The following is a 16,110-nucleotide window of genomic DNA, read 5'->3' as shown; positions in this document are numbered from 1 at the left end:
AAGATGGAAGAAATCACGGATTGCTCCGCTATCGCGGGAAATCCGGAGTGATTTCAAAAGATAAGGGGATGATAGAAATCACGGATTGCTCCGCTATCGCGGGAAATCCAGAGTGATTTCGAGAGAAAGAGGAGATGGAAGAAATCACGGATTGCTCCGCTATCGCGGGAAATCCGGAGTGATTTCAAAAGGTAAGGGGATGATAGAAATCACGGATTGCTCCGCTATCGCGGGAAATCCACAGTGATTTCGAGAGAGAGAGAGAGATAAGGATGGGGGAAGAAAGGACAGTTTTTCGAAGTTAGAATTTAACAAGGATAATAAATTAATAAATTAAAAAGGAAAACAATTATAATTTAATTGAAGTCCCAGAATTATTTTAAGTATTATTAGTAAGGGTGGAGATGTAGCGTGCTTGATAACTTACTACTTATGGAGTGCGCAGGTAGATGTTAATTATTCCAGGTGTGAATCTGGCTACGGACTCCTCCGTGAGGATGGTGTTCCACTCGCAGTTGTTCACTCGCGAAAATCGTCGTACTCGGTGAGCACTGGGCACACGATGATTTCACAAATGTCACTGCGAATGCTCACGAGTTCGAGATTCTCTCGAAGGATGGTGATACAACTTTTCGCGATTGATCCGCGAGCGTAGGTTTGAGAAAAGATTGATATTCTCTGAGAGATGTTACGGGTATATATACCTTCTTGCTCCTCCTTCCCGTTAGTTTGTTAATATTTCCTGACGAATAGGGAATTTTTCAATAACGCCCTTTCAGTCCCGGAGGCGTCTCTTGACTTTAAAAGTTTATCGGGATTGGTCAGGGCTTTTGTTTAGGGCCCTAGGTTTTGACCAATGGAGAATTTGTTGAGGTTTATATTTTTATTATCCTCTCGAGATTTCGATATCGGCGGCGGTGTTTGTTGTTAGTTTTTCCTATATCGCGATATTTGTCGTTTGTTAGTGCCGCTTTTATCGGCGGGTTCTCGCTTTATTGCCCTCGCGTGTGGCTTAGAGCTTGTTTACTGAGAGGCGATGCGTGTGGCATCTTTTTAATCTTTATATTTTTCGCCGCTTTCTCGCGAGAATACCCGCAGGTGTGCTATCTTATTTTGCACACTTTCGTTTTCATTATTTGTTTTCCCCTAATTTTACTAGGGAAGGATTTGCTTTCGGCGCGTTCTCGCCGTCTTTATGTTTTGCCGATATGTGATTTTAACTTATTATTCGCGAGGGTGTCGGCAAGAATCCGCTTTCGGCATCTTTCCGCCTGGTCTCTTTTATTTACCGATTTTGTAATATTTATCGGTCGCTCACGATATCTGCAGCTGTCCGTTTCGCTGGGCACGTTTTCGTTTTATTATATACGTGCCGCTTAGATTATTATTATCTTTTTTCTTCCTTTCTTATTTACCTAACAACAAACTTCGCCTTGGTCGTGGGAAAGAAAAGAATCGTGAAGTCCGCCGGACGTAACACCCCCCGCCTTAGACAAATGTTGGGGGTGTAAAAACACAACATTTGCAAAAAGAATCTGTGAGGAATAATTCGATTCTTTTCTTGCCACGACTTGCCGATTTGGTAGAAAGACTCACATTTAATTCTGTTTTTATTAAATGTGTTTCTTTGAGTTCCTAATTACTATTTAAATATTTTGTAGAAAAGGAGGAAAGAAAAGGCGACCACCATAACCCCTTCCTTTGTTCTTTCGTCCTTTCCTCGCTTTTTATACAATTTACTTATAGCTTATTTTTAATTGTACTTATTTATTTAAATTTAGTACCGCTAATACATGTAACGCTGGTGTGGAGCCCTTTTTCTATCGTATGAAAATTCTAATGAAAATAGAGGGATATATATATATATAAAATATATATATGTTATATATAAAGAAAAGAAAAGAATTTAGGCACGTTTTTATCTGCCTGATTTTCGTCAGTAGTAAATGTCAGTTCTCTGGTGTCAAGTAGCAGGTCCCTTCCTTTTATTGCTCTTCTACCCCTCTGGGGATCACAGCTTGACCCCAGCCTTCGGCCAAGTATGTCTGGTCGACGTATAGATATTCTTCTATGCAGTCCCTGCAGTTTATTGCCGGTTTGATTGTTACTATTACTTTATTGCATTTAGTGCAATTTGTTTGGTCGCCAGCTGATATTTCGTGGACCAAATTATGCGGTGGTATTGTTGCATATTCTTGGTTTTCCTCGGCTGATATTTTACCATAGCATTCTTGACAAATTTTGCTGCAGTCAGTCGTATCTTGATAGATTTCACCCTCCATTAATGTAACACACCGGAGTTCTGTTAGATTTCGGTATGTTTCGGGGTGGTCTCCTGGTTTAACACCGTCGATTGGGCCTTGGCGTACTTCTTCCGGCATCTCGGGTGTCCATTGAAGATGGTGATATACTGGCATTGTTATACTGCAACCGATGATCAGGCAGTATGTTTTGACGATAATGATGTAATTAAGATAGAAAATGGTTCCACTTGTTTACAAAGTATTATTATTATGAGGTTAAGTATAAGGTATAAATTTGCGCATGTAATTAAAGAAGAAACACATATATTCATGATAAGTATACAAAAAAACTGAAATCTAAGAACGCAAATGTTGAAATATTACCAATAACGATTCAATATATATATATGGTCTAATAGTAATTAATACAAAAAAAAAAATAATATGATATGATAATGTGTAGCATCAATAATGACGCTATAATTATAATATGCAAAAGAAGTACATAATATAAAGAGGAAAGGTAGGGTGATATAGTGACTAATGATAATAGTAATTAATATTTGGGATATATGGGAGTACTTAAACGCTTGCGTAATTCTAACTAATACATAATTCAAAATTCAAACGAAGTAGTAGTAAGGTAAAGAAAATTTAGGGTCTATAGGAATACTTATTGTTAAACACTAGAGTAATTCTGAATTAATACACAATTCAGATTTCAAATGAATAGTGGAGTAATAAAAATTTAGAATATATAGAATTATTTAAATGCTACAATAACTCTAAGTTAATACATAATTCTGGTTATATATATATATATATATATTTTTTTTTTTTTTTTTTTTTTTTTTTTTTTTTTTTTTTTTTTTTTTTTTTTTTTTTTTTTTTTTTTTTTTAGACTGAGGGTTCCACGTCGGCGGTGATTTTTGTGCAAAGTTCGGCGTGGCCAATCCGAATTAGCGCGTCCCTAAAGTTATATGCTCTATCGAACATTTTGGTGGTCTCCATATGGAGTTTCACCAGGGCCGCACCCTTTCTTAGAGGATGGACTATATTTATCCATCCATCTTGTCCCTCTAAAAGGAGTCGACACAGGTCTCGTGTCATTATTGGCCACGTTTGCCTACCATTAGGGGCTGCGGTGTGGGCTAATCCACATATTATGGCTTGCCAGGATACCCCCTTAAAACGGTCTTCTAGGTGATACACTTCGCTCATACGGCGCCACACTGTTCTTCCCCAGTCGCCGAGCATTATTTTGACCAACCAAGTGTTTTTATTTATGCTTTGTATAAACCCTCGCTTCCATCCTTTCTTGTCTTTAACCACGACCTCTAAGTCCTCCTTCATATGGTGAGGGTATACGAGCAATGAATTGGCTCTCCTATCCATCCGGAATTGGATTTCTTCTTCCATTTCCAGGAGTTCCCTTGCGCTATTTTTTAGTTGTACCCAAAACAGCAAGGGTGATTCCGCTCTTACCACGGTCACCTTCAGGCGACCGCGAGTCAAGAATTCAGTGTCGATGTAAGAGGTTTCCATTTCTGTATATAAAAAAAAATTTTACTGTTTTTGGTGCATGGGGAGATCCAAAAAGGGGGTTTATTGTGTTGGCGGTATGCCTTGCTTGATATGTGAAGAAAACCGGGGGGGGGTTATTGTAATTGGCGGTATGCCTTGCTTGATATGTGAAGAAAACCGGGGGGGGGTTATTGTAATTGGCGGTATGCCTTGCTCGTTAAAATTTCGCTTCTTTAAGCTCCAAGGTATATGTAGTATCTTCCCGTGGGGGGAGGAGGGGGTAGGTAGCTGTTGCAGTTGTGTTGTTTTCCGTGTGGATGGTTTCAGGTGTCTCGTTATTTTGGGTATAGGGAACCGGCACGCTGGCTTTCGATTTTTTCGATTGCCTTGTTTTCAAATGTATTAGTAGATGTGTTAGGGAGTCCCATAGGGCTCCTAGCAGGTACAAGGACCACCCGTACACTGTGTGTAAGGCGTAGCCGTGTACTATTGTGTCTAGCGTCAGTTTTATGACTCTGATGCTCAGGTATATTCCGATTAGTCCAGCGCTGAGATTCCCGAAAAATAGAAATTTATTCCAGAATTTGTTCCATGTAGATATTGCTATTTTTTCTATGGTGTTTGTATCAAGTAAATTGGAGATTGATCCCCCTTCCAGGGATATGGTTTTTCCCATCACCCCTCTCGCTAGGGAGTTGAGGACGGCAGGTCGTTCGGCTGGAAACATTATATGATCTCGTAGGTCCTTTAAATCTGTTTCCGTGTATATACCGCTGGTGGCGAGCGATCCTGGGCTGATGTATTTCCATACAGGCTTAGTCAATGGTTTTATAGTGACCGGCGGTATGGTATCCACTGGTCTTGGCATAAATTTGTACCAAGAATCTCCTAGCTGATACATGGCGGGTGCTAATGTGTTACAAGTGGTTTGCGTTCCTTGTTGCAATAATATGTGCGTTTGTGGAGTTAAATAATACGTTTGATTTTCCCGAAGCACGGGTAGTTGGTTGTAGCATCGGTTTGTTTGAGCGAGCTTGACTTCGACGGGTACGCATTTTACGATGTGAATAACCTCTCCAGCTAGTAGAGCCATATAGCCGGGCCCTTTCATTAGATGATATGCAAAAATATCTGGAGATTGTGTGGCTATGGCCAAAGCGTTTTGTAGCATTCGTTGCTCTAAATTACATTGTTGTAATAAAATGTCATGGTAAAGTTGATTAATTTGCGTGCGAATATGTTTTTCCACGTAAACAAACTTAGAATTCATGTACGTGAAGATATCGAGATTTGAAACGCGCGATTGTTTTTTGAAAACGACGGTTCCTCGTACAGTTTCGAAAATCATTAATTTAGGATGTTCGGTACGTATTATCGAATATCCGCAGACATCTTGTTTGCCTTTACTGGTTAGGGCGAATATTGTGTCTTGTGTGGTGAGAGAATATACTGTTTGGCCTTGCTCGTCGTCAATTATTTTGTAGGCGTACCCCTCGAATAATATTCCATAGTTATTAAATTTACAGGGACCTGCAGGTACGGTATTCCAATACGTGTCTCCTCCTTCGATGTCTATGCAATGTGTAGAGCCGAGTTGGCAAGTAATCCCGGATCTGAGTTGTACTTTATTAGTGTTGATGCGTACGTCGGCAGTGTAATCCTGTAATGTGATTTTTACAGTTCCGACTACAATGACATCCGACCATGTTCCGTAAGGATCTGAGTATGCTCCTCCGTGGCATTCGCCGTAGTTGTCTACTTGACCAGCTAACGTAATCGGTCTGGTTATTGTGCTATTGGATTTAAGTCCTGAGATAAGAGTGCTTCCTACTTGATAACTTCCGTAACTATGCATTCGCCTGCAAGCCTCGCGAGTTATTTCTTCTATATATGAATATTTTCCGTTATGTACATCCATTGTGTGAGAAAACATTCCGCATTTCTTGACTAATCGGTCGATTTCAACTTTGCACTGTATTACGTGCACTGCTTCGAATTCATTAATTTGTAACAGCTGCACGTAAACTTGATCCGGTTTAATTTCTTTACGAGGGATATCGCATTCCTCGATGTTTAACAGTGATAGCGTGGTTAGGTTTGCGGAGGAAGATCCACAGTCATATCCTATTAGCCCATGTGTTGGATGCAGGTATACTGCTAGTATTATTAATATTGCGATTATTCGTCTGAATTTGCGATCCATCTGAAATATTAATTATTTTTGTAGGTGTGTGTATCTTTTTCCTCTTATAACCTTTATGTATTTCTACTTTATTTTTATTAATATTATATTTTGTATTTTATATATATATATATATATATATATATATATATATATATAAAAAAAACATTTATTTTTGTGGAAAATTAATCCTTTTTGTTGATTATTTAGTGGTTTTAATGTAGGAAATTCGCAATCGATTAGGATGCACGATTCGGCTATTTTTCTTTATTCTAATTTTTACATTATTTTTATTTAATATTTCCAGTACTTCATGAGGTCCTGTATAGTGATCCCCGAATTTTCCGGGTTTTGGCCCCTTTAAGAGAAATACATGGTCTCCTGGTTTAAAGGTTTGGGGGTTAATCTTTCTATCGTAATATTTCTTCGATCTGTGTTTTGCTTCGATAACGTTTTCACGAGCATTTCCTTGAATTGTATGAAGTTGTGTAACGAGGTTTACTAGATAATCGTTGTAATTCGCTAATTGGTCGCTTGGAGGTAAAAGCTCGTTCGAAGGAATTCTGGCTATTTTTCCGAAGACTAATTCGTACGGTGTATGTCTGGTTGCTTCGTGTACATTAGTATTATAATTGAACATTGCAAGGCTTATCCATCTATCCCACTGTTTTTGTTCGTTTGCGTATTGTTTTAAATATTCTCCTAATGCGTGATGCGATCTTTCCAAAGATCCGTTAGATTGTGGGTGGAAGGCAGTAGTACGAAATTTACGAATTTTAAATAATTTTGCGATTTTCCTCATTAAATCACTGATAAAATTTCTTCCTTGATCCGTTAATATTGCCTTTGGCGCTCCGAATATGCAGATGAAACGATCTACGAAAGCTTCTGCGATAGTTTCGGAGGTTTGGTTTTGTAATGGTATACCCATACAGTATTTGGTCAGCTGATCTTGTAAGGTCAAAATGTATTCGCTGTTTCTTTCTGTCTTGGGTAAAGGTCCGACAATATCCATGGCTACCTTGTCGAAAGAAGAGCCTGGTGTGTCTGTGATTATCATAGGCTGTTTTGTTTTGACGCGTACTAATTTTCTCAGTTGGCACTGCAAACATTGTTGTATGTATCTTTGAACGTCTAGTTTTAAGTTTTCCCAATAGTAATTGTGTTTTATTCTATTGTATGTCTTAGTGACGCCGCGATGTCCTCCGGTCGGCGAACAGTGCATCTCACCAATTATAACGGATCGTAGATCTTTCGGTGGATATTTAATTTGTCCGTTGCAAATGATTATTTTGGTAGTGGAATTAATGAATCTTAATTGCAGTTGCGATTTGATATTATTCCATGGAACGTTGTTGATAATTTCTGTTTTTGCAATGCTGAGTGTTCCTAAATTTAAATTTTCAGTCAAATTTCGTAAGTCGTGTATGACCGCGATAATTTGGTTGAGAGTCGCTGTGGGGCCTTCTCGTTCCGTCTCACTGATGGGTAAGACTATGTGGTAGTAGGTTTTGTATTTTATTGCTTTCGCTTTACCTAACTCCAGGGGTCCTATATTCGGGAGTTCGTTTCTTTCGAAGAGTTTTTCAGATCCTGAGTCTAAAGGTTTTCCGTAAATGTCGACAAAATACGCGACATTGTCTTTTCGCAGAAATAATAGTTCGCGAGAATCTATAACGTTGCTTTTAATTATTTTATTCTCAATGATAGTAGGTTTCATTTTTGTTTTTCTTGATTTTAAATTTTTATTGATAATTTCTTCTTCGTCGTCATCGCTTTCTTCCCTTTCTTTTCCATCTGTTTCTTTGTTATCCTGATCTTTGTCTGGCGGATCGTTTCTTTCTTCTATCTTTTCAGTATTGTTTTTGTTGTTATTATGATTTTCATTATTTTTCTTAATATTTCGTTTTGTCGCCTGACTTCTTGTTTGCATTCTGTTTTGTTTTGGAGGATCATGTATTAGCGCTTTTTCGATAGTTTGTGACGCTGGAGGTTCGTTTAGTTCTTCGGGGGTAGAAGGTATAGGATCGGCATTATTATCAGGGGGTTCTTCTTCGAGTATCGGTCCTTCAATTTCTTCGGTATCTGACAGATATAGTTGAAAATCGTCGTCTTCTTCTTCTTCGTCATCGGTTTCTTCCAGCATTCTGGAAATTATTTCTGCATCTTCTGGATTATTTGGATTTAATGTTTTTCGTTCTTTTATTATTTTGCAATCAATTTCTTCAAGATCTACTGGGTTTCTTGATAATGCGTCCGCATTTACGTTAGTTTTTCCTGCCTTATAAACAACGTCGTAATCGTATTCCGCTAATTTTAATCTCCAGCGAAGTATTCTCATATTTGCGTCTTGCGCGTTTTTAAACCACATTAAAGGTTTATGATCTGTAACTAGGGTGAATTTTCTTCCATATAAGTATGGTCTGAAGTGTTTAACGCAATATATTATGGCTAGTGCTTCCTTTTCGTAAGTGTCGTATTTCGTTTCGTCGTCCGTGAGTGTTCTGGAAGCGTATGCGATAGGTCTGTCCTTGTTTATTTCTCCTTGTGAGAGTATTCCTCCTACGGCTAAACCTGACGCATCCGTAGTTAAAATAAATGGTCGAGAGAAATCAGGGTATTGTAGTACTGGCTCTTCACATAATTTTTGTTTCAATATCTCGAAGGATTCTTCTTGAATTGATGTCCATTCGAAACGAGTGTCATTTTTTAATAGATTTGTTAATGGTTTTGCTAGTTTAGAGAAATTTGGAATAAAGCGCCGGTAATATCCGGCAAGTCCCAAAAATTGCTTAATATTTCTTGGGGTTTTTGGTCGGGGAAATTTATGTACTGCCTCTAATTTTTTCGGATCTGGTTTTACTCCATCTCTGCCAATTACGTGTCCCAAATAAATTACTTCGGTTTTTAAAAATTCACATTTATCAGGTTGTAGTTTTAAATTAGCTTCGCGAAGTCGTTCTATTAATGCGTTATATTTTCGTTCGTGTTCTTCTAAGGAAGTAGCATAAATAACAATGTCGTCCATATAAACAAATAATTCTTCGCCCTGTAATCCTGTTAATACTAAATCCATTAGGCGCTGAAATGTTGCAGGAGCGTTTTTTAATCCAAAAGGCATTCGATCGAATTCGTAGTGACCGAAGGGAGTAGTGAATGCAGTTTTGTGACTGTCAGCAGGATCCATTTTTATCTGATGAAACCCAGATGCTAAGTCGCATACAGAGAAATATTGCGCGCCCCCTAATTGATCTAATATATCTATGATGTTAGGTAATGGATATGCGTCCCCGATGGTCTTGTCGTTTAAAGCCCGAAAGTCGAGGACCATTCTCCAGCGCTTGTTTCCTTTGGAGTCCTCTTTCTTCGGCACGATCCATATGGGCGTATTGTATGGCGATTGTGAGGGTTTTACGATGCCTCCTTCTAACAGTTCCTCTACCTGCTTGTTTATTTCTTCCTTATGTAGTTGCGGGAATCTGTATTGACGAGTGTTAATTGGTCGATCATCTGTGGTTGGTATTTGATGTTGGAGTACATGAGTTGCAGTTAAATTTTCTCCGGGAATATGAAATTGGTTTTGACTGTTTGTTATTAATTTCTTTACACTTTCTTGTTCCTTTTCATTTAGATGTTCCAATCGTAATAATTCGGTAATTTGTATAAAGCGGTCTTTCTCCTTTTTCTCGGAAACCACCAGGCAATTATGCAAATCGTTGCTTGCATCGTTAATTTGTTGTTGTTTTCTTTTATGTTTAGATTTTCGTTTTCGCATAAATTTATCTATAATTTCTTGCGATTTATTTAATAAAGACGTCGAAACTTTCGAAGACGGTTTGGTTCTGTTTTTCATGCGTTTAGAGTTTTTAATGTTTAATTTTTCAATATTTAAATATTTTTGTGCCTTTTCAAGAAGGTCTTTTATAGTGACATGAGATGACTTTAATTTGTCATTGTGGTCTTCTGTGAATAATCCAACTTTCGGAAATTTGATATCTAGAATTGATAAGGAATTTTTCTCTCTTAAATTAGAACAAGATTGTGTCAAATCGCGTAGTGAGGTTTGGTAACTTCCCTCCTCGCAATTGACGGAGCTAGAATTTTCTGTCGAGGTTTGGAAATTTCCCTCCGAAATTCTAGAAATATCCCCTCCAGGAGAGGTTTGGTAACTTCCCTCTCCAAGGGATTTTGAATCATTTAAATTTTTGAGAGAGATTTGATAATTTTTCCCTTTACTAGAATTATTCAATTTTTCAAGAGAGGTTGGGTAACTTCCCTCTCCGTTAATTGTTGGATTATATGAAATTTCAGGAGAGGTTTGGTAACTTCCCTCTCCAAGAATTTTCGAATTATTAAAATTTTCAGGAGAGGTTTGGTAACTTCCCTCTCCAAGGATTTTCGAATTATTAAAATTTTCAGGAGAGGTTTGGTAACTTCCCTCTCCAAGGATTTTTGAATTATTAAAATTTTCAGGAGAATTTTTATTCCCCTTGTCAACATTAATTTTGTTTGTCCTTCGAGTTATTTCCGTAAATTTTCCTTCATCCTCGAAAATTTCTTCTTCGTCTTCGATATCAATATAAGTTTCGTTGGTGTTCATTGGTTCTTCGTTTATAGATGAAACTTCATCGTAATTGTTGACCGTCGGACAGTCGGATTTATGGTCGTCAAATAATTGATCCAACGGCTTTAAACGCAAAGTGGGTACGCGGACTTCCACTTCTTCGTCTAAAGTACTTATAACATTGAGATATGCTTTTCCGGAGATGTTCTCTACAATAGTGTCTCCTAAGTAAATTCCATGTTCTATTTTTAATTTTGGTATATATCCCACCTTTATTTCGGGGTTTTCTATCCTTACATAAAATAATGATTCGGATCTCGGAGACACTATTATAGATTCCGGTGAGAAAAACGGTATGTTAACTTCGGATACGGTCAGATATCCTTGAGCGTAATCTATTTTCGATGATGTTTGTTTAAAGAAATCATTTCCCAATATTCCGGATTGTGGAATCGGAAAGTCGCGAGATACTAAATGGAAAGATATCGGAATTCCAAGGAGATTTAAAGCGACTTCTCCGAGCGTATATACGGGATGATTATTTATACCATTTAATTTTAATATATTTGTATAGTTAATTTTTAGAGTTTTAGGTATAAAATTTTCCTTGATTATATTTGGTCCGGATCCCGTGTCTAATAGAAAGGTTATTTGCGATGGTATTTCGTTAATTTGGACCTGAACAGTAGGCACGCGACTATGTTTATCGAGGTTTACTGTTACGGGTCGTATGTCGATGGTTTGACGGCCTACTTGACTTCTTGAGATGTCGACGGGTGTGAAGTCTGTCCGGTCCCCCGTTGTGCACCCGACCCCGAGGGACCTGTGTAGTTTCCCTGATTATTTTCTTTTCGACGATTATTACTTGCGTTGCGTAACTGACAATTTTCAAGGAGATGGCCTTGTTCTTTACAATATCTGCAGAATGTATCGTTCTTCGTTGTCAGTTGTTGATTTATTTTAACACGACAATCCTTAGCGGAGTGTCCGAATTTATCGCAAAGTTGGCATGAAACTTTCGATCTACTTTCCAAACTTCTTTCCTCGTTCTGTTTTTTCCAACAATTACTAGCCGAATGGCCAGGCCTTTCACACCATTGACAAGTAACCGATTTATTAATTTGTTGTTGGGAAGTAGTTTGTCGGCATGATTTGGCGTCGTGGCCGGTTTTTGAACATAATTGACATATAGTAATTTTTTCTTGAATTACGTTTACTGATTGACGAGCGCGAGGGTCGCGTTGGCGACATTTATCCGCACTGTGGCCGCGTTTTTTGCATATTTGGCAAATTAAAATCTCCGTTCCGTTATTCGTTTGAAAATCGTGCCCTTGTAAGGAAAATTGAACGAGCTTCCTACAACTACTTGCGGCATGTCCCTCTTTGAAACAGATCTGACAGATTTCCCGCACTTGATTAGTGTACGGTGATTGGCCTGTTTTAACGCCTTGGCCTTGGCGCAAATCTGTCATCTCTCGAAGCTCTCTTTCTATCCTTAGGGCGTCGGCGACAGTTTCTTGTACGTCTAAATCTCTAGCGATTCTTTGCTCTATTTCAGGCTTTAGCCCTCTAATAAAACACTTACACATGTCTTTTTCTACCGTTGTTTTTATATTTTGATTGGGTAAAATGTGACCGGAACTTCGATATGCTTCCAATATTTGTTTTCCAAGTAATTTAACTCTATTTGCGTAAGTGACGACATCCTCTTCATTCCTTTGATAAATACATCCTAGTTCTCCTTGTAACTGATATACATTTTTAGTGGGTCCATAAATTTTCTTTAAATAAGTAGTTAATTGCAATACAGTATCAAAATCTTCATCCCGAATTGTTCGACGCGCTTCTCCCACTATTCTAGTTCTTATAATTTTAGTAAATTGAGCCTCTGCTTCCTTAGGAAGCATAGCTTTCGCTTCCTCGCAACCCTCGATAAAATAATTTAGCGGAATGTTACTACCGTCAAAAAAGGGGACGGCGTCTACCGCGTATTTTAAGGTAGCAAAGGGGTTAGGTTGCGCCATGTTAAAAGAAAGTAAATTTTCGGGATCGCTTTCGATATCAAATTTTTCGATTTGATCTTTTATTGTTTCAGTAGTTATATCGGTGGAATCGTCGGAATCTGGCTCGGGCGATTCGGCTACTAAAGTATTTTCAGTTAAATCGAATTCTGAGGAAGGATCTTTTAACGAAAATTTTATTTGGCGAGATGTCGAAGTTGAAGGTACTAAAGGTGTGGATGTGTGAATTAATTCGGAATCAGATGGTTTAGATTTAGATTTGCGTGTTCTATGTGGTGTTGTTAATGCAGTTTTATATAGTTCTTCTATTTGATCTTTATCAGTTTGACCTCTTGTTCCTTTACTCATTACCGCTACCAGGAATCGCACATTTCTATCCCGGACGAGCCCCCAAATTTTATTTATGTTACGTCCAGACTCAAGGAAGGAAGAGTCGAAAGGAAGGACGTAACTAAATTTATCTTTTCGAACGACGGCAGACTATCCGTCTGTTCGACCCGAACGAACGTCTGGGCCCAAATAGGTCAACGACCGCAAGGGTCGCTCTTACTCTATTTAAAGGGCCGTTCGCTCGGTGGTCCCTTTTTGGCAAGAGAATTTAATCTCTTTTACGCAGGATGGGACCTTGTGCGATCCTGGTTTACGGGAATAAGTGGGAACGGGTTATTAATAAATGAAAATCATTTATTTTGAAATTTATAAATTTATTCCTAATATAAAGACGAAAGAATTTATATACATAATAATATTATTGACGGACTTAGTTGCTAATGAAGAGTGAATGTATGTGTATGTGTCGCGGGTGATACATTAGTACGGAGGTCTTCAATCGGGGCAGAAAGGGGTAAGAGTTATTGTTTAAATTTTAGGGTCCCGATTGGTGGTTACAATAATTTAAATGGTAATAGGTATATAAAATTAGTGTCCATGTGTGTGCGTGTAAGAGAGACTTCTAGGTTATATGAGTTCGGTAATTATGGCGGTGGAGGGGGGATAGGTTCGTAGGAGAAGGTGTGCAGGGACGGCTAAAGGATATCTTCGCCCGGGAACATACCAGGGGATGATGTTATTCCTATCGGTGGTCTCTAGAAATTCGCGTAAGGCCTCGTGGTCTACGGGGCCTGGACCAATCGTGAAAGCTTCCTCAGGGACTTCTCGTATCCCTGGGAGCTGGTTTATCAGCCAAGCTCTGAATTGCTCGTATGAGAGCTTGGCAGGCGATTCTGATTCTTCGGAATCGTCGTCGCTGATATCTACTACCTCAAACCCTTCCGGATGTTCCCTATTTACCGAGGACGTTGGGGATGAGGGAGGAGAATCTTCAAGGGTGATTGTTGAGGGAGCCGGAGACGGAGATCTAGGTGGCTCAGGGCGTTCGGGAGAAGCAGGGGGAAGAAAGGGAGAAGGGCTCCGCGGAGAATCGGCGTCCTCAGAGGAAACAGAGGAGTGAGGGGAAGGGGCCCGCTGAGGTATAGCGGGTTCGGGAGAAAGAGGAGAAGGAGTTCGCGGGGAATCGAAAAATTCTGCAGAAGCAGAGGTAGCGGGAGACGGCGTCAGCGGGGTTTCTATATGTTCGGGTGAGGAAATAGGAGAGACCGTAGGGTGATATGTATTAGTTGTCTCTGTATGGATCGGTGTGTTAATTTTTTCTAGGGAGCCGAAGGTTTCGCCCGCAGCCAGACTCCGTGCCAACGCTTTCTTTAACCGCCTATTACGCCGGTTTCGCGCCAATTTAACAGCGGTTCGCGAGGGTCGTCTCCTTGGATTTTCCACTACGAGAGCGAATAATAAAGTAACCGGGCAAGAAGAGTTTTTACTGAAAAATAACTCTGGGAGTTCTTGTAAGAGAAAAAAAAAATATATATATATATATATTTATTTTTATATAATTTTGATATTTTAATTATTTAATAATTTAGTTAGTTATTGTATTACTTATTTGTTCATTCAAGAGAGAGAGAGAGAGAGAGAGAGAGAGAGATAGAGAGTGAGAGAGAGTAAATCACGGATTGTTCCGCTATCGCGGGAAATCCGGAGTGATTTCAAAAGGTAAGGGGATGATAGAAATCACGGATTGCTCCGCTATCGCGGGAAATCCAGAGTGATTTCGAGAGAAAGAGGAGATGGAAGAAATCACGGATTGCTCCGCTATCGCGGGAAATCCGGAGTGATTTCAAAAGGTAAGGGGATGATAGAAATCACGGATTGCTCCGCTATCGCGGGAAATCCACAGTGATTTCGAGAGAGAGGGAGAAGATGGAAGAAATCACGGATTGCTCCGCTATCGCGGGAAATCCGGAGTGATTTCAAAAGGTAAGGGGATGATAGAAATCACGGATTGCTCCGCTATCGCGGGAAATCCAGAGTGATTTCGAGAGAAAGAGGAGATGGAAGAAATCACGGATTGCTCCGCTATCGCGGGAAATCCGGAGTGATTTCAAAAGGTAAGGGGATGATAGAAATCACGGATTGCTCCGCTATCGCGGGAAATCCACAGTGATTTCGAGAGAGAGAGAGAGATAAGGATGGGGGAAGAAAGGACAGTTTTTCGAAGTTAGAATTTAACAAGGATAATAAATTAATAAATTAAAAAGGAAAACAATTATAATTTAATTGAAGTCCCAGAATTATTTTAAGTATTATTAGTAAGGGTGGAGATGTAGCGTGCTTGATAACTTACTACTTATGGAGTGCGCAGGTAGATGTTAATTATTCCAGGTGTGAATCTGGCTACGGACTCCTCCGTGAGGATGGTGTTCCACTCGCAGTTGTTCACTCGCGAAAATCGTCGTACTCGGTGAGCACTGGGCACACGATGATTTCACAAATGTCACTGCGAATGCTCACGAGTTCGAGATTCTCTCGAAGGATGGTGATACAACTTTTCGCGATTGATCCGCGAGCGTAGGTTTGAGAAAAGATTGATATTCTCTGAGAGATGTTACGGGTATATATACCTTCTTGCTCCTCCTTCCCGTTAGTTTGTTAATATTTCCTGACGAATAGGGAATTTTTCAATAACGCCCTTTCAGTCCCGGAGGCGTCTCTTGACTTTAAAAGTTTATCGGGATTGGTCAGGGCTTTTGTTTAGGGCCCTAGGTTTTGACCAATGGAGAATTTGTTGAGGTTTATATTTTTATTATCCTCTCGAGATTTCGATATCGGCGGCGGTGTTTGTTGTTAGTTTTTCCTATATCGCGATATTTGTCGTTTGTTAGTGCCGCTTTTATCGGCGGGTTCTCGCTTTATTGCCCTCGCGTGTGGCTTAGAGCTTATTTGCTGAGAGGCGATGCGTGTGGCATCTTTTTAATCTTTATATTTTTCGCCGCTTTCTCGCGAGAATACCCGCAGGTGTGCTATCTTATTTTGCACACTTTCGTTTTCATTATTTGTTTTCCCCTAATTTTACTAGGGAAGGATTTGCTTTCGGCGCGTTCTCGCCGTCTTTATGTTTTGCCGATATGTGATTTTAACTTATTATTCGCGAGGGTGTCGGCAAGAATCCGCTTTCGGCATCTTTCCGCCTGGTCTCTTTTATTTACCGATTTTGTAATATTTATCGGTCGCTCACGATAT

General features: G+C 39.3%; 2 protein-coding genes across 2 annotated transcripts; both read right to left on the bottom strand.

Moving 5' to 3' along the window:
* Window positions 1-3,984: 3,984 nt before the first annotated feature.
* Window positions 3,985-15,796, bottom strand: LOC145948220 (uncharacterized). The gene is made up of 2 exons (XM_083057961.1): window positions 15,215-15,796; window positions 3,985-5,970 (listed from the first exon to the last, which is right to left on the bottom strand). Exon 2 carries the CDS (start codon window positions 5,968-5,970, stop codon window positions 3,985-3,987), a length of 1,986 nt encoding a protein of 661 aa, XP_082914087.1. The 5' UTR covers window positions 15,215-15,796.
* LOC145948221 (uncharacterized) lies at window positions 11,263-13,094 on the bottom strand. The gene has a single exon (XM_083057962.1). The coding sequence runs from the start codon at window positions 12,880-12,882 to the stop codon at window positions 11,263-11,265; it is 1,620 nt and encodes a 539-aa protein (XP_082914088.1). The 5' UTR covers window positions 12,883-13,094.
* Window positions 15,797-16,110: the final 314 nt, after the last annotated feature.

Source organism: Prenolepis imparis, unplaced genomic scaffold, assembly GCF_030444845.1.
Source record: "Prenolepis imparis isolate NDT839.2.m4 unplaced genomic scaffold, iyPreImpa1.0 SCAF_284, whole genome shotgun sequence".
Taxonomy (NCBI): Eukaryota; Metazoa; Arthropoda; class Insecta; order Hymenoptera; family Formicidae; genus Prenolepis; species Prenolepis imparis.
This window is presented reverse-complemented; position numbering and strand designations above follow the sequence as displayed.